General features: G+C 43.0%; 1 protein-coding gene across 1 annotated transcript in view; it reads left to right on the plus strand.

Annotated features, from left to right (window-relative positions):
- The window catches only part of ATP11B (ATPase phospholipid transporting 11B (putative)), a gene marked incomplete in the record, with an annotated part of 701724 nt that overhangs the window by 181675 nt on the left and 495426 nt on the right, over positions 1-24623 (plus strand). The window contains 2 exon segments of the mRNA XM_053710175.1: positions 19167-19274; positions 19598-19726. Of these exon segments, the coding sequence (XP_053566150.1) occupies positions 19167-19274; positions 19598-19726 (237 nt within the window).

A 24623-nucleotide genomic window follows, 5' to 3' on the forward strand; every position in this document is an offset into this window, starting at 1 on the left:
CTGAATAGATATAACGTTTGCTGGAAGAGTTTCAGAGTTATCTGCCTTGCAGTGTGATTCCCCTTATCTGATCTTCCATGCAGATAAGGTAGTGTTGCGTACCAAACCTGGGTTTCTTCCTAAGGGGGTATCTAATAAGAATATCAATCAGAAGATTGTTGTTCCGTCACTGTATTCTAATCCTTCTTCAAAGAAGGAACGTCTATTACACAATCTTGACGTGGTTCGTGCTTTAAAGTTTTATTTACAAGCTACTAAAGATTTTCGTCAAACAACTGCATTGTTTGTTGTCTACTCTGGACAGAGGAAAGGCCAAAAGGCTTCGGCAACTTCTCTTTCCTTTTGGTTAAGAAGTATAATCCGCTTAGCTTATGAGACTGCTGGCCAGCAGCCTCCTGAAAGAATTACAGCTCATTCCAATAGAGCAGTAGCTTCACATGGGCTTTTAAGAATGAGGCTTCTGTTGAACAGATTTGTAAGGCGGCGACTTGGTCTTCGCTTCATACTTTTTCTAAATTCTACAAATTTGATACTTTTGCTTCTTCGAAGGCTATTTTTGGGAGAAAGGTATTACAGGCAGTGGTGCCTTCCGTTTAAGCGCCTGCCTTGTCCCTCCCTTCATCCGTGTCCTATAGCTTTGGTATTGGTATCCCACAAGTAATGGATGAATCCGTGGACTGGATACACCTTACAAGAGAAAACAAAATTTATGCTTACCTGATAAATTTATTTCTCTTGTGGTGTATCCATTCCACGGCCCGCCCTGTCATTTTAAGGCAGGTGTTTTTTAATTTTTAAACTACAGTCACCACTGCACCCTATAGTTTCTCCTTTCTCTTGCTTGTCTTCAGTCGAATGACTGGGAGGTGGCAGTTAGGGGAGGAGCTATATAGCAGCTCTGCTGTGGGTGATCCTCTTGCAGCTTCCTGTTGGGAAGGAGAATATCCCACAAGTAATGGATGAATCCGTGGACTGGATACACCACAAGAGAAATAAATTTATCAGGTAAGCATAAATTTTGTTTTTACTTAAATGTATTTGGCCCTGTTTTGAAAGCAAAATATTATTTAACAAAGAGAGAGAACATTTACCAACAGCAAATTTCCTAATAGGTATAATAATCTCAGACCAACGACAAAACAGATCCAATTTCCAATTTTGAGCTCTGATAAAATGACGGATTTGGAAAAATGCAAAAAGATTTGTTCTGGGAATTTAAAAAGTATGGATTAAATTGTTAAACGGTAGCAATTGACCAGATGGGGAAAATACCTGATACAAGTAATGCAATCCCTTTTGAGACCAAAGTTCAAAGACTCTGATGTATTCTGGGTATAAATTCTGGATTTCCTTGAATAGGTAGAAAGAGGGAGCATTTAAAATCTATGTCAAGGAGAGAGCACAACTTTTGCCAGGCAACAATGATGTTTTTAAAGGTAATCAAATTGACTAGATTACTTGGAAAATTTCCTAAAGAACAGTGAACAATAGCCTTTAAGGAAAAAGGAGAGATTATCGCTTTTTCTAATTAAATGGAAGTGCACTTTTTCAAATCAATCAGCCAATCTAAGGCAATCTTGACTATGGTTGATAAGTTGTAAAGTTTAATATCCGAAACGCAAGTTCCAGATATCTAACCTTTATTATTGTCTTGTCAGTGATTTGTTGCTAAAAGCTGTGTACACAAATAGATTTTGTTAATAAAATGTGTTTCTTTCCTAAGATATGGTGAGTCCACAACGTCATCATTTACTGTTTTGAATCTCACTCCTGGCCAGCAGGAGGAGGCAAAGAGCACCACAGCCAAACTGTTAAGTATCACTTCCCTGCTCACAAACCCCCAGTCATTCTCTTTGCCTTGGTGCATGGAGAAGGTGAAGTTTGGTATGGTTTCTGTTCTGTCTGCTGCTACTCGGGTTGCCTTCCTCATAGGTCAGATTTGTACAGTATAATTCCTTCATCTGATGCTGAAGTGGTATCCTTCAGACTTATTCCTCAACACCTTGTGTATTGTTGAAGGAGGTTTTGGCTACTTGGGACGATTCCGATTTCTCCAACATTGGTGTGTCCGGTCCACGGCGTCATCCATAACTTGTGGGAATATTCTCCTCCCCAACAGGAAATGGCAAAGAGCACAGTCCCTCCCAGGCTCCGCCCCCCCAGTCATTCTCTTTGCCGCTCTGAACAAGTAGCATCTCCACGGAGATGGTGAAGAGTATGTGGTGTTTAGTTGTAGTTTTTATTCTACTATCAAGAGTTTTTTTATTTTAAAATAGTGCTGGTATGTACTATTTACTCTGAAACAGAAAAAGATGAAGAGTTCTGTTTGTGAGAGGAATATGATTTTAGCAGCAGTAACTAAAATCGATTGCTGTTCCCACACAGGACTGTTGAGATGAGATAACTTCAGTTGGGGGGGAGCAGTTGGCAGACTTTTCTGCTTAAGGTATGACTAGCCATATTTCTAACAAGACTGTGTAATGCTGGAAGGCTGTCATTTTTCCCCTCATGGGGATCGGTAAGCCATTTTCTTAGTCTCAAACAGAATAAAGGGCTTAATATGGGCTATAAAACTGGTAGACACTTTTATGGGCTAGATCGATTGCTTTATTTAGGCATTTTATACAATTCGATGTTGATATTCACACTTTTTAACTTTGGGGAACGTTTTTTTACGTCAGGCACTGGTTTAGACACCTTCCCAGTCAGGAAGGGCCTTCTCTATAGTAGGCAGAGCCTCATTTTTGTGCCATTACTGCGCAGTTACTTTTGAGAGCAGTACATGCAGCTGCATGTGTGTGGGTCTGGAATTAGTTGAAAAGGTTCCTAGAAGGCTTCATTTGGTATCGTATACTCCCCTGGGTTTGGTGAAGTCGCAGCAAAGGCTGGGGCTGGGACTGTAAGGGGGTTAAAACTGTAAACGGCTCCAGTTTCCACATTTTAAGGGTTAACATCCTGAAATTTGGGGTGCAATGCTTTGAATGCTTTAAGACACTGTGGTGAAAATTTGGTTAAGATTGAATAATTCCTTCATAGTTTTTCACATATTCAGTAAAGTGTGCCCTGTTTAAAATTTAAAGAGACAGTAACGGTTTTGTTTTAAAAGTTTTTTGTACTTTATTGACAAGTTTAAGCCTGTTTAACATGTCTGTGCCTTCAGATAGACTGTATGTATGGAAGCCAAAGTGTCTCCCCCTTCAAATATGTGTGATAATTGTGCCATAGCGTCCAAACAAAGTAAGGACAGTACTGCCACAGATAGTAAAGTTGCCCAAGATGATTCATCAGATGAAGGGAGTAGACATAGTTCTACATCATCTCCCTCTGTGTCTACACCAGTTTTGCCCACGCAAGAGACCCCTAGTACTTCTAGCGCGCCAATGCTTGTTACTATGCAACAGTTGACGGCAGTAATGGATAATTCCATAGCAAATATTTTATCCAAAATGCCTGCATTTCAGAGAAAGCGCGATTGCTCTGTTTTAAACACTGTAGAGCAGGAGGGCGCTGATGATAAATGCTCTGTCATACCCTCACACAAATCTGAAGGGGCTATGAGGGAGGTTTTGTCAGATGGGGAAATTTCTGATTCAGGAAGAATTTCTCAGCAGACAGAACCTGATGTTGTGACATTTAAATTTAAATTAGAGCATCTCCGCGCACTGCTTAAGGAGGTGCTATCTACTCTGGATGATTGTGACAACCTGGTCATCCCAGAAAAATTGTGCAAGATGGACAAGTTCCTAGAGGTCCCGGTGCACCCCGACGCTTTTCCAATACCCAAGCGGGTGGCGGACATAGTGAATAAGGAGTGGGAGAAACCTGGCATACCTTTTTGTCCCTCCTCCTATATTTAAGAAATTATTTCCTATGGTCGACCCCAGAAAGGACTTATTGCAAACAGTCCCTAAGGTCGAGGGGGCGGTTTCTACACTAGTCAAACCACGACCATTTCTATTGAGGACAATTGTGCTTTCAAAGATCCTATGGATAAAAAATTGGAGGGTTTGCTTAAAAAGATTTTTGTACAGCAAGGTTACCTCCTTCAACCTATTTTGTGTATTATTCCTGTCACTACAGCAGCGTGGTTCTGGTTCGAAGAACTAGAAAAACCGCTCAGTAGAGAGACTCCGTATGAGGAGGTTATGGACAGAATTCACGCACTTAAGTTAGCTAATTCCTAGATGCCGCTTTGCAGTTAGCGAGATTAGCAGCGAAAAATTCAGAGTTTGCAATTGTGGCGCGCAGAGCGCTCTGGCTAAAGTCTTGGTCGGCGGATGTATCTTCCAAGACAAAATTGCTTAATATCCCTTTCAAAGGTAAGACCCTCTTTGGGCCAGAATTGAAAGAGATTATTTCAGACATCACTGGGGGTAAGGGCCATGCCCTCCCACAAGATAGGCCTTTTAAGGCTAAGAATAAGTCCAATTTTCGTTCCTTTTGCAATTTCAGGAATGGACCGGCCTCCAACTGTGCAACCTCTAGACAAGAGGGTAACGCTTCCCAGACTAAACCAGCTTAGAAACCGATGCAAGGCTGGAACAAGGGTAAGCAGGCCAAGAAACCTGCTGCTGCTACCAAGACAGCATGAAGGGGTAGCCCCCGATCCGGGACCGGATCTAGTAGGGGGCAGACTCTCTCTCTTTGCTCAGGCTTGGGCAAGAGATGTTCAGGATCCCTGGGCACTAGAAATAGTCTCTCAGGGTTATCTTCTAGAATTCAAGGAACTGCCCCCAAGGGGAAGGTTCCACATGTCTCGCTTATCTTCAAACCAAATAAAGAGACAGGCATTCTTACATTGTGTAGAAAACCTGTTAAAAATGGGAGTGATACACCCAGTTCCAACTGTGGAACAAGGTCTGGGGTTTTACTCAAATCTGTTTGTAGTTCCCAAAAAAGAGGGAACTTTCAGACCAATTCTGGATTTAAAAATTCTAAACAAATTTCTCAGAGTGCCATTGTTCAAAATGGAAACTATTCGAACGATTTTACCTACAATCCAGGAGGGTCAATTTATGACTACCGTGGATTTAAAGGATGCGTATCTACATATTCCTATCCACAAAGATCATCATCCGTTCCTAAGGTTCGCCTTTCTGGACAAACATTACCAGTTCGTGGCTCTCCCATTCGGGCTAGCCACTGCTCCAAGGATTTTCACAAAGGTGCTCGGGTCCCTTCTAGCGGTTCTAAGACCAAGGGGCATTGCAGTGGCACCTTACTTGGACGACATCCTAATTCAAGCGTCGTCTCTTTCCAAAGCAAAGGCTTTGAGATCTTTCTCAGATCTCACGGGTGGAAGGTGAACATAGAAAAAAAGTTCCCTGTCTCCATCGACAAGAGTCCCTTTCTTAGGGACAATAATAGATTCTTTAGAAATGAAGATTTTCCTGACAGATGTCAGAAAGTCAAAGCTTCTAAACGCTTGTCAAGTTCTTCACTCTATTCTACGGCCTTCCATAGCTCAGTGCATGGAAGTAGTAGGGTTGATGGTTGCAGCAATTGACATAGTTCCTTTTGCTCTAATTCATCTAAGACCATTACAACTGTGCATGCTCAAACAGTGGAATGGGGACTATACAGACTTGTCCCCAGTGATTCAAGTAGATCAGAAGACCAGAGACTCACTCCGTTGGTGGCTGACCCAGGATCACCTGTCCCAGGGAATGAGCTTCCGCAGACCAGAGTGGGTCATCGTCACGACCGACGCCAGTCTATTAGGCTGGGGCGCGGTCTGGGATTCCCTGAAAGCTCAGGGTCTATGGTCTCTGGAAGAGTCTCTTCTCCCGATAAACATTCTGGAACTGAGAGCGATATTCAATGCTCTCCAGGCTTGGCCTCAACTAGCAAAGGCCAGATTCATAAGATTCCAATCAGACAACATGACGACTGTTGCTTACATCAACCATCAGGGGGGAACAAGGAGTTCTCTGGCGATGAGAGAGGTGTCCAAAATCATCAAATGGGCGGAGGATAACTCCTGCCACCTATCTGCGATCCACATCCCAGGAGTAGACAACTGGGAGGCGGATTATCTGAGTCGTCAGACTTTTTATCCGGGGGGAGTGGGAACTTCACCCAGAGGTGTTTGCCCAGTTGACCCAATTATGGGGCATTCCAGACATGGATCTGATGGCGTCTCGTCAGAACTTCAAGGTTCCTTGCTACGGGTCCAGATCCAGGGATCCCAAGGTGACTCTAGTGGATGCATTAGTGGCGCCTTGGGCCTTCAACCTAGCTTATGCGTTTCCACCGTTCCCTCTCATTCCCAGGCTGGTAGCCAGGATCAAACAGGAGAAGGCCTCTGTGATTTTGATAGCTCCTGCGTGGCCGCGCAGGACTTGGTATGCAGACCTGGTGAATATGTCATCAGCTCCACCATGGAAGCTACCTTTGAGACAGGATCTTCTAGTACAAGGTCCATTCGAACATCCAAACCTAATTTCTCTCCAGCTGACTGCTTGGAAATTGAACGCTTGATTTTATCTAAGCGTGGGTTTTCGGATTCTGTGATAGATACTCTGGTTCAAGCCAGGAAACCTGTGACTAGAAAGATTTACCATAAAATATGGAAAAGATATATCTGTTGGTGTGAATCCAAGGGATTCTCATGGAGTAAGATTAAAATTCCCAGGATCCTTTCCTTTCTACAAGAAGGTTTGGATAAGGGATTGTCAGCGAGTTCTCTAAAAGGACAGATTTCTGCTCTATCTGTCTTGTTACACAAACGACTGGCAGCTGTGCCAGATGTTCAAGCTTTTGTACAGGCTTTGGTCAGGATCAAGCCTGTTTACAGACCTTTGACTCCTTGGAGTCTAAATTTAGTTCTTTCAGTTCTTCAAGGGGTTCCGGTTGAACACTTGCATTCCATAGATATCAAGTTGTTATCTTGGAAAGTTCTGTTTTTGGTTGCTATTTCTTCTGCTAGAAGAGTTTCTGAATTATCTGCTCTGCAGTGTAATCCACCCTATCTGGTGTTCCATTCAGATAAGGTTGTTTTGCGTACTAAACCTGGTTTCCTTCCAAAAGTTGTTTCCAACAAAAATATTAACCAGGAAATAGTTGTGCCTTCTTTATGCCCGGATCCAGTTTCAAAGAAGGAACGTTTGTTACACAATTTGGATGTAGTCCGTGCTTTAAAGTTCTATTTAGAAGCAACAAAGGATTTCAGACAAACGTCTTCACTGTTTGTCGTTTATTCTGGCAAGAGGAGAGGTCAAAAAGCTACTGCTACCTCTCTTTCCTTTTGGCTGAAAAGCATCATCCGATTGGCTTACGAGACTGCCGGACGGCAGCCTCCTGAACGAATTACATCTCACTCTACTAGGGCTGTGGCTTCCTCATGGGCCTTCAAGAACGAGGCTTCTGTTGACCAGATATGTAAGGCAGCGACTTGGTCTTCTCTGCACCCTTTTGCCAAATTCTACAAATTTGATACTTTTGCTTCTTCGGAGGCTATTTTTGGGAGAAAGGTTTTGCAAGCCATGGTGCCTTCTGTTTAGCTAACCTGATTGGCTCCCTCCCTTCATCCGTGTCCTAAAGCTTTGGTATTGGTTCCCACAAGTTATGGATGATGCCGTGGACCGGACACACCAATGTTGGAGAAAACAGAATTTATGCTTACCTGATAAATTACTTTCTGCAACGGTGTGTCCGGTCCACGGCCCGCCCTGTTTTTTTAATCAGGTTTGATAAATTTCTTTCTTTAACTACAGTCACCACGGCACCCTATAGTTTCTCCTTTTTTTCTCCTGTCCGTCGGTCGAATGACTGGGGGGGCGGAGCCTGGGAGGGACTATGTGGACAGCTTTTGCTGTGCTCTTTGCCATTTCCCGTTGGGGAGGAGAATATTCCCACAAGTTATGGATGACGCCGTGGACCGGACACACCGTTGGAGAAAGTAATTTATCAGGTAAGCATAAATTCTGTTTTTTTTTTTTGGTTGTCTACCCTAAGTTATCAAGTAAATTTAATATTTGTGGGATTTCTTTGTGGAAGTTTTTCTTGTTCCAGATCGTGCAAGGGGATCGTTTGCGCAGAAATGGGAGAAGTCAGAGATTCCTCTTTCCCGTCTCCTGTCTTTACCAAGATGTTCTCCTGTTGCTGTCCCCATTAAATATCCTGGCGCATGGTGCCTATAGTAGAAGGAGCATTTCTACTCTGGCTAGGAGACTTCGATCCCTATAGAGGATAGCTACTCCTTCAAGTATCAATGGACAAGCTGGAAGCTTATATTGCAGTTTGTATGACCACTGGATCAAGTGCGGCATCCTTTGGGTGCAGCGTCTTGTCTGATACCTCTTTGATAAAAAATTATTTGGAGGAGATCCAGGACAGAATATGGCTATTCAGCTAATTCTCCCCTTCTGTTGCTTCCATGCAAGTCATTTCTATGGGAGCCAAGATGCCCATTTTCGCTGTAGTAGCCTCAGGGTGTTGTGGCTCATGTCTTGGTTGGATTTTCTCCAAGGCAAAGCTTTTAACGCTCCTTACAAAGGTGAGACCTTGTTTAGTCCTGGTCTGACAGAAATGTTTCTGACCTTGCGGGTGGAAAAGGGTCTTTTCTACATCTAACTAAGAAGCATGGACCTTAGGGGTGTCAGAGGAGGTCCTGCTGCTGAGTTTAATTCATACCAGGCGCCTTAATGGGAACAGACAAACTCTCATTCAGAGATCTTGTCTTTTCCATGTTTCCAGGATGGACAGTGAATCTGGGAATGAGTTCCCCAAGACAACTACACCTGTAAAATAAGGGATCATATTTTCCCTATCTTTGGTAATTTTTCTAGCAGAGATCAGAAAATCAAAGATTCTCTCCTCTTACCTTCTCTGAGTTTAATGTTCGGCCCTTAGTGGCTCAACTGTTGGAGGTACTTGGTCTAATTATTGTCTCTATGGACATGTTTCCCTTGTTCGTTTCAATTTGAGAGCTCTGCAGTTATGCATGATCAGACAATGGAACGTGGACCGTGCGGATCTGTCTCAGAGGATAAATCTGGATCAGTCCACAAAATACTCTTTCCTGTGTTTTTCTCAGCAACATCTGTCTCGGGCACATGCTTTCGGAGACCTTCCTGGGTGATTATGACCACGGACACCAGCCTGCTAGGCTGGGGAGCAGTCTGGGACTCTTTAAGGCGCAGGGACTATGGACTCGGGAGGAGTCTGCTCTCCTCATAACATCTTGGAGAGCGATTTTCTATGCTCTGATGGCTTGGCCTCAGTTGTCCTTAGCCCGGTTTATCAGGTCAGACAACATAACCTCAGTGGTTTACATCAACCACTAGGGAGGAATGCGAAGTTCCTTTGCCATGAAGGATTATTCAGTGGGCGGAAGCTCACAATTGCTTTCTATCTGCCATCCACATTCCAGGAGTTGACAACTGGGAGGCGGATTTTCTGAGCAGACAGGCTTTTCATCCCGGGGATTGGGCACTCCTTCTGGAGGGGTTTTCCAGCTTAACCCTCAAATGGGGGGTGCCAGAGCTGGATCTGATGGCGTCTTGGCAGAACGCCAAGCTTCCAAGGTATGGTTCAGGTTCAAGAGATCCACGGGCCACTCTGATAGCTGCTCTTGTGGTTCCTTGGGATTTCAGTCTAGCATACCTATTTCCTCCGTTTGCTCTCCTTTCACGAGTCATTGCTCATATCAAACAAGAGAGTTTTGGTAATTCTAAAAGCCCCTGCGTGGCCTTGCAGGATCTGGTATGCAGACCTAGTTGAGATATCTTATCTCCTGCCTTGAAGATTGCCTCTGAGGAAGGACCTTCTAATTCAGGGTTTTTTCCTTTAACCAAATCTCGTTTCTCTGAAGCGGACTGCTTGGAGATTGAACGCTTAGTCTGTCTAAGCGTGGTTTTTCTGAGTCTGTCATTGAGACCATGATTCAGGCTCGCAAGCCTGTTACTAGAAGATATACCATAGGATATGGCGTAAATATCTTTTTTTTTTTTTTTTTTTTTTTTTGCTGTGAATCCAAAGGATTCTCTTGGAGTAGGTAGGGTCAGGATTTTTAGGATTTTGTCTTTTCTACAAGAAGGTCTGGAGAAGCGTTTGTCAGTCAATATTCTGAAGGGTCAGATTACTGCATTATCTTTTTTGTTGCACAAGCGTCTGGCAATTTTTTTGTCAGGCCTTGGTGAGAATCAGGTCTGTGTTTAAATCTGTTGCTTCTCCTTGGAGCCTTAACTTTGTTCTTAAAGTTTTGGAGCAGGCTTCATTTGAGCCAATGCATTCCATAGATATCAAGTTGATATCTTGGAAGGTTTTGTTTCTTATTGCTATCTCTTCTGCTCGAAGAGTCTAGGAACTCTCAACTTTGCAGTGTGATTCGCCTTATCTTCTCTTCCATGCTTATAAAGCGGTTCTTCGTACTAAGGTTTTCTTCCTCAAATGGTTTCGGATAGCAATATTTATCAGGATTTTTTTTTTTTCCTTCTTTATGTCCTGATCCTTCTCATAAGGGAAGTTTGTTACACAACTTGGCTGTTGTGCGTGCTTTAAAATATATCTACAGGCAACTAAGGATTTTCGCCAGTCTTCTGCCCTGTTTGTTTCTCTGGGAAATGTCAAGGTCAGAAAGCTACTACTGCTTCAATTTCTCTCTGATTAAATGAGACTGTTGGTCAGCAGTCTCCTGAGGGAATTGCAGCTCATTCCACGAGAGCTGTCTCCTCTTCTTGGGTTTTCAAAAATGAAGCTTCTGTGGAACAGATTTGCAAGGCTGCAAATTGGTCCTCCTTGCATACTTTTTCCAACTTTTGCCTCGGCTGAGGCTTCGTTTGGGAGAAAGGTTCTTCAAGCGGGGGGGCCTTCCTTTTAGGTCTGCCTGTCTTGTCCCTCCCTAGTCATCTGTGTCCTCTAGCTTGGGTATTGGTTCCTAACAGTAAATGATGACGTCGTGGACTCACCATATCTTAGGAAAGAAAACAAAATTTATGCTTATCTGATAAATGTATTTATTTCCGGATATGGTGAGTCCACGACCCCGCCCTTTGTTGTAATACAGTTAATTTTTTACTAAACCTACACCTTTGTGTTACTACTTTTTCTCCATTACCCTTCGGTCGATACTTAAAGGTACACTAAACCCAAATTTTTTCTTACGTAATTCAGATAGAGCATGCAATTTTAAGCAACTTTCTAATTTACTCCTATTATCAATGTTTCTTCGTTCTCTTGTTATCTTTATTTGAAAAAGAAGGCATCTAAGCTTTTTTCTTGGTTCAGACCTCTGGACAGCAGTTTTTGATTGGTAGATGAATTTATCCACCAATCAGGAAGGACAACCTAGGTTGTTCACCAAAAATGGGCCGGCATCTAAACTTACATTCTTGCATTTCAAATAAAGATGCCAAGAGAATAAAGACAATTTGATAAGAGTAAATTAGAAAGTTGCTTAAAATTTCATGCTCTATTTGAATCACAAAATAAAAAATTTGGGTTCAGTGTCCCTTTAACAGTTTGGCTGTGGTGCTCTTTGCCCCTTCCTGCTGGCCAGGACTGATATTCCCAACAGTAAATGATGACGTGGACTCACCATATCCGGAAATAAATACATTTATCAGGTAAGCATAAATTGTTTTTACAGAATTTGATATGGGGAAAAAGTATATAAAGTGTGGTAACTTGTAAAATATGTGAACATATTTTTTGTCCTGAAATGCTGTGGTTTGTCTGCAGATGAGATCTCACATTGATTTGTGCTGTGCATTTGCACTGAAAAGACTATATAGATATAGCTTTGATCTGAGATTTATACTTGTAAATTAATGTATACCATGGTAAAACAATTTTGCTTCACAAACAAGCATTGTAAGTAGCATAATTATTTTTTTTGGGGGGGGGGGGGGTCTAAATCGCTTAAAGGGACATAAACATTTTCCTTTTGTGATTCAGAAAGAGCATACAATGTTAAATAACTTGTAATGTACTTATATTATCAAATGTTCTTCATTCACACATGTTTGGAGCGCTATATGGCAGCAGTTTTGCAAGAATGTTGTCCATTTGCAAGAGCCTTAGATGGCAGCACTATTTCCTGACATGTAGTGCTCCAGACACCTATAATGGTATTACTTCATCAAAGAATTTCATGTGAACAAAGCAAATTAAATAATAGAAGTAAATTGGAAAGTTCTTTTTCTTTCCTATGACATGGAGAGTCCACAACATCATTCCAATTACTAGTGGGATATTCAACTCCTGTCCAGCAGGAGGAGGTAAAGAGTGCCACAGCAAAGCTGTTAAGTGTAACTGCCTTACCCATAACCGCCAGTCATTCTCTTTGCCTCTGTCAATGGAGGTTGTGCGAAGATGGTGTCTGAAGATTTTAATCCTTTTATCGGTACTCTTCCCTGCAAGCAAGGATTGGGGTCTAGCTGTGTCCACATCAATCTCTTTAGTAAGAGTAGTGGTGGCTTTTAGCAGTTAAAATGTGGCGAGGTAGTCTTTGCTTTACCTTCAACACTTTGCTAGCCCTTCACTCAAAGCCAGAGTTAGTTACTCTGTTCTTTATTTCCTACAGGTTCATGACAGGGAGTAGTACCTGCCACACCTAAGGAACAGCATCTGTCCTGCAGGACCTAAGGTAAGTGCCTTGCCTTCTAGGTACTGAAGGACACCAGCTCTTATGAGGTTAATCCTCTTATGGATTAATTTTTTTTGGGACAAGTTATCCTTTTTTCAGTTGATACGTTTATTGGACAGATATGTTTTTATAAAGTGCTTATTGATGACACTAGGGGTTAACATAAGAGACTTTCACTTTGGCTGGGAGATTGTAGCTTTAATTGTTGGAATGCATGGATGCTGTCAACGTAAGCAGTACTATGCAGGGGATTTTAGAAGGTTCTCTTTGCGGTTTTTTATTTTTAAGCAACACCGTTATCATTGGCATGGGGATTTTGCCGCTCAGGTTTCTTCGACAGTAACTGCGGCTTTATCAGCTTTACCTGCATTGGGTAAGCGTAAGAGAAAATCTAAACATTTGCCTGATACTAAGGTTTCTGACTCTAGGACTGCATTAGCCACTCTTGCTCAGATGTCTGATGAGGAAATACTTCAGTAGCTTCTGAAGTTGAGATCTCGGACTCTGACACTTTAGCAGAGAAATCTTTAGAATCTGAAGAGGTTAATTTTAGATTTAAGCTTGAACATCTCCGGTTGCTATTGAAGGAGGTCCTAGCTACTGTAGACGACTCTGAACCTTCGGTTGCTGTCAACCCCACAAAGTCTTCTAAATTGGATAGAGTCTATGATTCCCCATCTTCTGAGGAGGTTTTTCCTGTCCCAAGGAAGATGTCTAAAATTATTACTCAGGAATGGGATAAACCAGGGGTTCCTTTTTTTCCACTTCCCCTGTTTTTAAGAAGATGTTTCCTGTTGCTGACTCTATTCGTTACTCATGGCGCACAGTCTCCAAAGTAGAAGTGGCTATTTCTACTCTTGCCAAGAGAACTAAAATTCCTATAGAGGATAGTTGCTCTTTTAAGGACCCAATGGACAAGAAGCTAGAGGCTTACTTAAAAAAGATGTATATCCATCAAGGGTTACAGTGGCAACCAGCAGCAAATATTGCTACTGTTGCGGGAGCTGCATCTTATTGGTGTGATACATTGTCTGATCTTATTACTCAGGAAACTACAGTAGAGGAGATACAAGATAGGATCAAAGCTCTCAAATGGGCCAATATATTTATCTGCGATGCCAATCTGCAGATAATTAGTCTGGGAGCTGTCTAGCTTCACAGTACTAGCCCGCAGGGCTCTGTGGTTAAAATCTTGGTCGGCCGATGTCTCTTCGAAGGCCAAGCTTTTGGCTTTACCTTACAAGGGAAAGACTCTGGACCTGGTCTGGCAGAGATCATTTCAGAGATTACAGGTGAAAAGGGATATTTCCTACCTCAGGACAAGAAAAATAGACCTAGAGGCCAATTGACCTCTAATTTTTTTTCTTTCGTAACTTTAAGGGACAAAATTCTTCCTCTTCTAAACCAGATCAACCCAGATCTTCTTTGAAATCCAACCAGCCTTGGAACAAGGGACAACAAAACAAAAAGCCTCCTGCTGACTCCGCCCCCCCGGTTCCAGTGTGGATCAGGTGGGGGGCAGACTTTCTCTTTTTCGTCAAGCCTGAATGCGCGATGTCCCAGGCCCTTGGGCGGTGGACATAGTATCCCAGGGTTACAGAATGGGATTCGTCTTGCCCTCCAAGGGGCAGATTTTTCCTGTAAAGACTATCCTCAAAGGCTGCCTTAAACTGTGTAAAAGACCTATACTCTCTGGGAGTTATTCTTCCTTTTTTGTTTGTGGTTCCAAAAAAGGAGGGAACTTTTTGGCCCATTCTAGACCTCAAGTGTCTTAACAAATTCCTCAGGGTTCCGTCCTTCAAGATTGAATCTATTCATTCCATTCTTCCTTTTGGTACAGGAAGGTCAGTTTATGACGACCATAGACCTGAAGGATCTGAGGTTTGCATTTCTGGACAAGCACTTCCATTTGGTCTGGCCACGGCTCCCAGAATATTCACAAAGTTTCTAGGGGCTCTTTTGGCTGTGATCAGATCCCAGGGAATTGCTGTAGCGCCTTATCTAGACGGCATCTTGGTTTAGGCGTCATCTTTTCAGGCAGCGCAATCTCATACAGAGATGCTGTTGTCTTTTCTTTGTTACCATGGGTCGAAGGTAAATTTGGAGAAAAGTTGTCTTGTTCCATCTACCAAAGGGTGTTTCCTAGGGACTATAATTGATTCCCTACCCTTGAAGTTTTTTTCTGACTGAGGTCAGAAAAGACAAGATTCTTGCTTCCTGCCTTTCTCTCCAGTCTGAATTTCGTCCATCTGTGGCCCAATACATGGTGATTGGTCTGATGGTTGCATTCATGGACATCGTTCCTTTTGCTCGGTTTCATCTATGACCGCTGCAGCTTTGTATGCTCCGTCAATGGAACGGAGATCATTCGGATTTATCGCAGAGGATAAATCTGGACCCTCTAACAAGAGACTCTCTCTCGTGGTGGGTGTCATCTGTCTCGGGCACGGAGACCTTCCTGGGAAATTGTGACTACGGATGCCAGCCTGTCAGGCTGGGGAGCTGTTTGGGGCCCTCTAAAGGCTCAGGGCCTGTGGGCTTGGGAAGTGTCCTCTCTTTCCATAAACATCTTGGAGTTGAGAGCCATCTTCAATGCCCTATCAGCATGGCCTCAAATGTTGTTGGTCCGGTTTATCAGATTCCAATCGGACAATATCACCTCAGTGGCTTACATCAACCACCAGGGAGGGACTCTGAGTTCCTTAGCCATGAAGGAGGTGACTCACATTCTGCAGTGGGCGGAAGCCCAAGATTGTCTCATATCTGCTATCCACATTCCAGGAGTGGACAACTGGGAGGCAGATTTTCTGAGTAGACAGATCTTTCATCCCGGGGAGTAGGATCTCCATCCAGAAGGGTTTTCTCAGATATCCCAAGTGGGGGGTTTCAGAGTTGGATCTGATGGCGTCCCGCCACAACGCCAAGGTTCCAAAGTATGGTTCAAGCTCAAGAGATCCTTTTCTTTTCTGATAGCTTATCTAGCAGTTCCTTGGAGGTTTTCTCTGGCTTATCTGTTTACTCTGTTTGCTCTCCTTCCACAAGTCATTGCTCGTATCAAACAGGAGAGAGCATCAGTGATCCTAATGGCTCCTGCATGGCCTCGCAGGATCTCGTTTGTGGATTTAGTAAGGATGTCATCTCTACCTCCTTGGAGGTTACCTTAGAGGAAAGACCTTTTACTTTAGGTTCCTTTTCTCCATCCAAACCTAGATTCTCTGAAACTAACTGCTTGGTGATTAAACGCCTAGTTCTGTCTAAACGTGGTTTTTCTGAAGCGGTCATTGAAACAGTGGTTCAGGCTTGAAAACCGGTTACTCACAGGATTTACCATAAGATATGACGTAAATATCTTTCTTGGTGGGAAAGGGGTTCTCCTGGAGCCGGGTGAGGATTCCCTGGATTTTGTCTTTTCTTCAGGATGGACTGGATAAGGGTTTATTGGTCAGTACTCTAAAGGGTCAGATTTCTGCATTATCAATCCTTTTGCACAAACGTCTGGTAGACCTTCCAGATGTTCAAGCCTTTGTACAGGCCCTGGTTAGAATCAGGCCTGTGTTTAAACCTGTTGCTCTTCTGTGGAGCATTAATTTAGTTGTCAAAGTTTTGCAGCATGCTCCGTTTGAGCCTATGCATGTGGTTGATATAAAACGGTTATCCTGGAAATTTGTGTTTCTTGTTGCCATTTCCTCCGCTCGCAAGTGTCTGAGCTTTCAGCTCTGCAGTGTGATTCCCCCTACCTTATTTTTCATGCTGATAAGGCGGTCCTTCGTACTAAATTGAGGTTTCTCCCTAAGGTGGTGTCGGATCGAAACATTAATCAGGAAATTGTTGTTCCTCCTTTTTGTCCAAATCCTCCTTCTCAAAAGGAAGTCTTTTGCATAACTTGGATGTTGTGCTGGCTCTAAGATGTTACTTACAAGCTACTAAAGATTTTCGGCAATCTTCTGCCCTATTTGTTTTCTCTGGAAAGCGTAAGGGTCAGAAGGCCAATTCTACTACTCTGTCTCTATGGTTGAGATGTTTGATTTGTTTGGCTTATGAGACTGCTGGTCAACAGCCTCCTGAGAGAATTATGGCTCGTTCCACTAGGGCTGTGTCCTCTTCTTGGGCTTTCAAAAATGAAGCTTCTGTGGAACAGATTTGCAAGGTGGCAAATGGTCCTCTCTGCATACTTTTTCCAAATTCTACAAATTTTATACTTTTGCCTTGGCTGAGGCTTCTTTTGGGAGAAAGGTTCTTCAAGCGGTGGTGCCTTCTGTTTAGGTCCTCCTGCCTTTTTTCTCCCTCCCTGTTCATTCCGTGTCCTCTAGCTTGGTTATTGGTTCCCACTAGTAATTGGAATGACGTTGTGGACTCTCCATGTCATAGGAAAGAAAACAAAATGTATGCTTACCTGATAAATTTATTCATTTCCGGACATGGAGAGTCCATGACCCCGCCCTCTTTTTATTATTGATTCAACAGTATTTTTGAGTAAACCTCAGGCACCTTTTCACTCTTCTGTTTTCTTCCTTTCCATTTCCTTCGGCTGAATGACTGGGGGTTATGGGTAAGGCAGTTACACTTAACAGCTTTGCTGGTGTGCTCTTTGCCTCCTCCTGCTGGCCATGAGTTAAATATCCCACTAGTAATTGGAATGACGTTGTAGAGTCTGTCCGATAAGAAATACATTTATCATGTAAGCATACATTTCTTTCCTAAGATATGGAGAGTCCACAATGTCATCAATTACTCTGAATAAATGTTTCTTATGCCTTGAAGCATAAATTGTTTTCTCACTATACAATTTTGTTCTTCAGGTTTTGATAGGACTACAATACTCTGAGGAAGGACCTTCTTACTCAGGGTCCATTCCTTTATCCAAATCTCGTTTCTCTGAAGCTGCCTGCTTTGAGATTGAACGCTTAGTTCTGTCTAAGCGTGGTTTTTCTGCGTCGGTCATTGAGACCATGATCCAGTTTCGCAAACCTTTTACTAGAAACATTTATTATAAGGTATGGGGTAAATACCTTTATTGGTGTGAATCCCTCAGGATTCCTAAGATTTTGTCTTTTCTCCAGGAAGGTCTGGAGAAAGATTTGTCAGTCAGTTCTCTGAAGGGTCAGATTTCTGCATTATCTATTTTGTTACTCAAGCTTCTGGCGGATGTGCCAGATGTTCGACCTTTTTGTCAGGCGCTGGTCAGAATCAGGCCTGTGTTTAAACTTGTTGCTCCTCCTTGGAGTCTTAACCTTGTTTTAAGAGTTTTGCAGCAGGCTTCATTTGAGCCAATGCATTCCATAGATATTAAGTTGTTATCTTGGAAGGTTTTGTTTCTTATTGCTATCTCTTCTGTTCGCAGAGTCTCGGAGCTCTCGGCTTTGCAGTGTGATTCGCCTTACCTTATCTTTCTTGCGGATAAGGCGGTTCTTCTAACTAAATTGGGGTTTCTTCCTAAAGTGGTTTTGGATAGAAATATTAATCAGGAAATTGTTGTTTCTTCTCTCTGTCTCAATCCTTCTTCTCATAAGGAATGTTTGTTGCACTATTTGGTTGTTGAGCGTGCTCTAAAATTCTACCTACAGGCAACTAAGGATTTTCACCAGTCTTCTGCCCTGTTTGTTTCTCAGGAAAGCGTAAGGGTCAGTAAGCTACTGCTACTTCTCTTTCTTTCTGGTTGAGAAGTATTATTTGTTTTGTGTATGAGACTGCAGTCTCCTGAGAGTATTACAGCTCATTCCAAGAGGGCTGTTTTCCTCTTCTTGGGCTTTCAAAACATGAAGCTTCTGTGGAACAGATTTGCAAGACTGCAACTTGGTCCTCTCTGCATACTTTTTCCAAATTTGATACTTTGCCTCGGCTGAGGCTTCTTTTGGGAGAAAGGTTCTTCATGCGGTGGTGCCTTTTGTTTAGGTCTGCCTGTCTTGTTTTCCCTTTCTAGTCATTTTGTGTCCTCTAGCTTGGGTTTTGGTTTCCACTAGTAATTGATGACGTCGTGGACTCTTCATATCTTAGGAAAGAAAACAAAATGTATGCTTACCTGATAAGTTTCTTTCTTTCCGGATATGGAGAGTCAACGACCCCACCCTTAATTAAGACAGTTATTTTTTACTAAACCTCAGGCACCTCTACACCTTTGTGTTATTTCTTTTTCCATTTCCCTTCGGTCAAATGACTGGGGATTATGGGTAGGGGAGTGACACTTATCAGCTTTGCTGTGGTGCTCTTTGCCTCCTCCTGCTGGCCAGGAGTGATATTCCCACTAGTATGACGTTGTGGACTCTTCATATCCGGAAAGAAATTTTTTTTTATCAGTTAAGCATAAATTTTGTTTTAAATTATGTGCTCTTCCTGAATTATAAAAGAACAGTTTTGGGTTTTATAATTAAATATTGCAGCTGCTCTCTAATGTAACAGAAATAACTTTTTGTACCATATGATACGGTTTAACATTGTGGCCAAGGAGAACTTTGCATTTGATGATTTAAGTATTTTCAGAACTATTATCTTGATTTATTTATAATGAGAATTATCTCCTTTCTGAAGTTCTTTGTAGGATCCATAATCATTTTAGCAAAAGTTCTATTCTGTGATTTAGGGCTATGAAGATTGGTTGCGACACAAAGCAGATAATGAAGTCAACGGAGCGCCAGTTTATGTTGTTCGAAGTGGAGGTCTTGTTAAAACTAGATCAAAAAACATCAGGGTAAGTATTCCAGAAAAGAGCTGATCATTAATGATTAGTAAATGTATTTTATGTTTTCAGTAAATAGACATTTATAACTCCCTAACTGGCCTCAGTAGTCAGATAACAGGAAAACCTAGGTTACAACATGCAGCAACAATTACTTTAAGGAGGCTTCTTTCTTTAATATTTAAACAACAAAAAATAAAAATAAAATACAGCTGCATATTTTCAGGCTAGTATTTGTTTTTTAGACATTATCATCTAGCATTTATTTAGTGTTTTACGTCCTTTTAGGAGAAACATGAGATGCTTCTTTTAACCTTTCTTCCTTGTTTCTTTAGGTGGGAGACATTGTCAGAGTAGCCAAAGATGAGACCTTCCCTGCTGATCTAATACTTCTGTCCTCAGACAGGGTTAATGGAACCTGCCATGTGACAACTGCAAGCCTTGATGGAGAGACTAATCTTAAGGTTTGCAATAATCTATTCATAATGTTGAAAATCCTCTTTTCTTCTTGTAATTAGAACTTTGGATCTCCTTCTAAATACAGGGAGAGTCCACAGCTGCATTCATTACTTGTGGGAATACAGAACCTGGCCACCAGGAGGAGGCAAAGACACCCACCCTCCCCCACTTCCCTCATCCCCCAGTCATTCTTTGCCTTTCGTCACAGGACGTTGTCAGAGAAGTGTCAGAAGATTTCGGAGTAGTTCCTTGAGAAGGGTATCTGCCCTTCGGGATGGAACTGGAGTTTTAAGTAGTCTTGTCAGCCTCTCAGTGAGAGCATTGGTGAAATTTAGAGTCTGGAGATGCAAGGAGAGCCTTTCTGCGAAACCATCCAGACTCAGATTGACAGCTCCTATAAGCAATCAGCGTTGACGAGTTTCGCTGCCTGCTTTCTTCACTCAAGTTCATGTCAGAGGTGCTGCTACTATCTGTCAAACTTTAAGAACCGTGTTGCTTGTTCCATTGATTGGATTCCGGTAAGATTGTTTCATTTTATACACACATGTTAACGACAGAAGTAGGGTCTCAGTGGGACTCCTTTATCTGTATGGAATCAATGGTTTATATCTCCTGAGGGCAGGGGCGTATTAAGGCCTAGGCCAACAAGGCCAGTGCCTAGATTTGTGGGGTTGGCACTTTTGGTTAATTGCCCCCGGCCGCTGCACTAGTAGTGTTCTTCAAAAATATGAATTTGACTTTGTCTGGCTTGCCGCCGACGTCACGTGACTGCAACCAATAGCCGCCTTCCTGGAGTCTGCATATGGCTCTAGTGAGTCATATACGTGCTCAGGCGGTAATCAGGTTTTGGTGAAGAGGCAAGGCAAAGCCGACAATCATGGTGAAGAAGCCTGCTGCCTACATTAGTGGCAGACTGTGGTGCAAAAGTTGACTGGACTTGAGAGCTCAGGTGGGGTCATGATCTTTTATAATTATTTGGTTGTATTGGCATGAGCAACAGTGCAAAAAGCTCCTTACTGCTGCTGGGGACTTAACCCCTTCTATCTTAGGGAGCCTGCAATGCTTTGCTCAGTGTAGCCCAACATAACGCACTGAGGTCAGCCCGAGGCTTGGGGAAGAGATGTCAGATTCAAGTAGGTAAGACCCCCTAAAGCAATTAGTGGAGCTTTTAAAACTGCAGGATTTTGAATACCTAGGGCAGCACAAAACCTAAATACGCCACTGCCTGAGGGGGATTATTGGACTGTGGGGTCTTAATCATGTTTATGTGACTTTGACTGTGTATGTGTAGGAGATATTTTAGGCTCTTAGGCTGATACGGAACATACAGGTTATAGAGCTGCACAGTTTTATTAAACTGGCGTGATTTTCCTTAGCAGGGGCGGTCGGTCCTGCATGAGGCACCATGTGACTTGGAGTGCTCACGTCTTGTTTTCCATTTCTGATTCCTGACAGAGTTGCTGCGGAGAAGTTAATTTCTCTACCTGTCTGGGTCATAGGAAGTGGCGAGTGCCCCAGCCGTTGGGGGTTTAAGGTGCCAGTTTTTTTTTTTAACCAAAACTCTTAATTAAAATTATGGAGGATTCTGATATTCTAGATGATTACTCGGATACAGATTTTGATATATATATATATATATATATATATATATATATATATATATATATATATGTTGTAAGGAGGACCGGGTAGACCAGCCTGCTCAATTATGTTCTGTATGCCGCAATAGGGTGTTCTCTTCAAACAATGTTGAGATGTTAGAGACCACTGAGCCGTTACCTCTGGGGATTCCTCGTCCCGTGAGGTGCATTCCCTAGACTCTTATCCTACACTGGCAGTTCCCCTAAGTATCATTACTCCTCCGTCTTAGGGAGACTTTTTTTTCCACCGGAAGTTACTGCATGTTTTTGCTTGGCCATCTCTATGGCTTTAGCGAGTTTGCCTCTCCCTGCTACGTGCAAGCGAAGGGTTAATCCGTGCTCTCCTACTAATGGGCTGTTGTGTAAAAGGACGATTGTGCCCGATCACTCATCTGGGGGTGCGGTTCCCTCTGAGGCTTCAGAGGTAGAACCTCCGGGTCGGAGTCGCCTGATTTGACTCCGACTGAGGAGGATTTGGCATTTAGATTTAGAGTGGCTCGTCTGTGTTTACTTCTGAGAGAGATTTTGGCGAAGTTAGAGGTTCCCAGTCCTGATCTTACAGGTGGATCTCAGTCCTCTATATAAGATAACGATCTTGATTAGACGAATGGAGAGGATTGGATCCTCTTCTTTATCGTCTATATGTATATAGTTATAAAATCCCAGTCCCAAGCTCTATGGGGGGTTTGTGTTATAAACAGGCAGGACCTGTTCATTTTGCACACCATTTTTTAGTCCCTTTTGTGCTTTTAACTATTTTCATTTCTAATCCGTTTCGGATAGTTTTTGTTTTAGAGCTCGGGGGTTCTTGTGGAAACTCTCTTTTGGAGTTTCATAACTTGGGTTGTTCCTGGTTATATCGACTTTGATGGTCGTGATAAATGGTGTCTTCCGATGGAAGCTTCTAGGTCTCTGTTCAGGGTGATGATTCCCTCGATTTTATAGAGATAAAAATGTAAGCCTCTGAGCTTTTTCTTTATTGGTTTATTCTCAGTTTTCCTAGCACTGCTGGAATTTAAGATTTTGTTTGTTTTTTGTGACAGACGTGTCGTACCCTTGATGACGGGCAGGACCTGTTTTGGGTAGTAGTTAAGTCTGTTCTTCTTTTCTACTCTAGAGAAGGAGCTCTTTCTAGTTATTGTCCAGGCAGAGCAGGTCCATCTATCCCGGAGGACAGTCAGGACCTGTCGCCTTAGGTTCTTCCGGATGGGCGCTTGATGCTGGATCATATGGGTTCGGGGGGTCCTAGAGGCCGGAGTTAAGCTTTTCATTCCATCTTGCTGGACTAGGTGACTTTTGGAATCTTGTCCCGGTACTCTTCGCAGTGTCATTACACTTTTGGTGAATGTTCCAATAAGGGGAGGGGTTTCCCGTCCATTTTGGGTCAGATGATTTTTAAGCAGAGCTTATTAGATATTTGTTTAGAGAGAATACACGGTTCTCTCTACCTGGATTTAGGAAGAAGGATATCTTTCCCTGGTAAAGCAGTCCAGTGTAGCCTGGTGGTTATCTCTGTGGCTTTACAGCTCGAAGGTGGATGGTTCGAACCCAGCTGCTGATGCTGGATGTCCATTTAAAACATCCTGGTTTTAGCAGGTCCGGTTCTTAGGGTCCGTTTTCTTTTGGATCCGCGCTTTGATCCTAAGTTTTGTGATCTGGGGTTTAATGCGGCAGTGGCCTATTTCTAGGTGTTGCGGTGGCTCCTGAGTTTTGGCAGTTCTAGTTTCTCCAGCGTCTGCTAGTAGACCTTTTGGGATTTGCCACCTACCGGTTCTGGTGTTGGCACCAGGTTGGATCCTTTATATGCGGCTTGGTCTTTTAGACAGGAAGGCTCTTTGTCTTACAGCTTACGAAGTTAGAATTACTTCATCGGGTTCTGCACTCCAATTCCCCTTCAAGCCTTCGTTGGCACTGTGGTGGGGGTATTGGATTCAGCCCAGGCCGAGTCTTCCACATAGCTTTGGGTTTTTGACTATGTCTTTGCAGTCTTTTTGGATTACCGGTTGGGGTATCGTTCTCCAGTGTTTGGTCCAGATCTCCCGGTGTTGGGGATTTTTCTCCTAGTTCCCCCGGGGCATTTTTGTCTTGCTCTCTTCCCTGTCAACAGGGAGAGCGTGTTTTCTGGGGTATGTATGTGGATTAGGATTTTCCTTCCAATCATCCTTGAGGTTTTTTCAGTCGAGCATTGCTCTGAGGTCTGGTCTTCTGGGTCCATACCAGTCGGGATCTCTTGGTGAGTGGATTATTTCCGAGTTAGTGAGTTCCTCCTGTGTAGGCGTGAGGGTCTCAAATTTAGTGATGAGTGGAGGCCCTCTATGGCCCTTGACAGCATTCCATTCTCTGAGCGTGCTCTTCCGGAACGGATGTTCCTTGCGATCATCAGTTTGATCAGACTATCCAGAGCCTAGCAAGCTGTAGGCTTGGAGTTTGAATCCTGCTGTGGCAGTTTTCTTCAAATTCTGAGGAGGTCTGTTTTAACCTTCTTTTCGGCCATGTTACTCTTTTGAGGATGGCTCGATCCTATCTGGAGTGGGCGTCAGTGAGACTGTTACTCCATTTTTTTGCCCGCAAATTCATAGTCGCGGTTTAGAGGCTTCACTGCCATGTGAGTTTCCTTGTTGGGCGAATTGCGAGGGGTCACTTGGGCCTAGCCGAGAGAAGGTATTTTTTCTGAAGGGTTTAGGTACTTTCCTTCAACTTGTACCTGGTTCCTCATCACCTATTTTAGATGTGGAGACTCCCTCTCTTTTTCTCGGGAGGAGCTAGCTTGTCCTGACTCTCTTCTGGATCCTGGAGTATTCTTCTTTTCCTTTAGAATGAGCTGGAGAAGGGCTTGTCTAGCTAGTTCTTGTTCGAAGAGGCAGCCAGCATAGATAGCCTGTTGGTTAGCTTAGCTGCCTGGCAAGCGGAAGGTTGCGGATGGATACCAGCTTGTAGTTCCTTTCTTTGGCATGTGATTTTTCGCAAGCAATTTTTGCTTTGTTTGTGTTCCGGTTCCAGAGGCTTATTGATCTTCCAGGTGTTCAGTTGTGTTTGCTAGGGCACTGCCTGCGACAGGGCCGCCAAGTTATATCCTTGCTCCTTTTTGGGGATAGATTTATCCTTCAGTGGTTGCATCCGTTACCTTTGTACCTGTACAGGAGGTGGTCTTTGAATTCTTATTCAAGGACCTATTTCATCTGTAGATTGTTTTTTCTACGTGTCATAGTTTCTGTGTTGCAATTTGCAATACGTTCTTCCTTATTGTAGTCTCCCTTCTAAT

Source organism: Bombina bombina, chromosome 4 (assembly GCF_027579735.1).
Source record: "Bombina bombina isolate aBomBom1 chromosome 4, aBomBom1.pri, whole genome shotgun sequence".
Classification (NCBI taxonomy): Eukaryota; Metazoa; Chordata; class Amphibia; order Anura; family Bombinatoridae; genus Bombina; species Bombina bombina.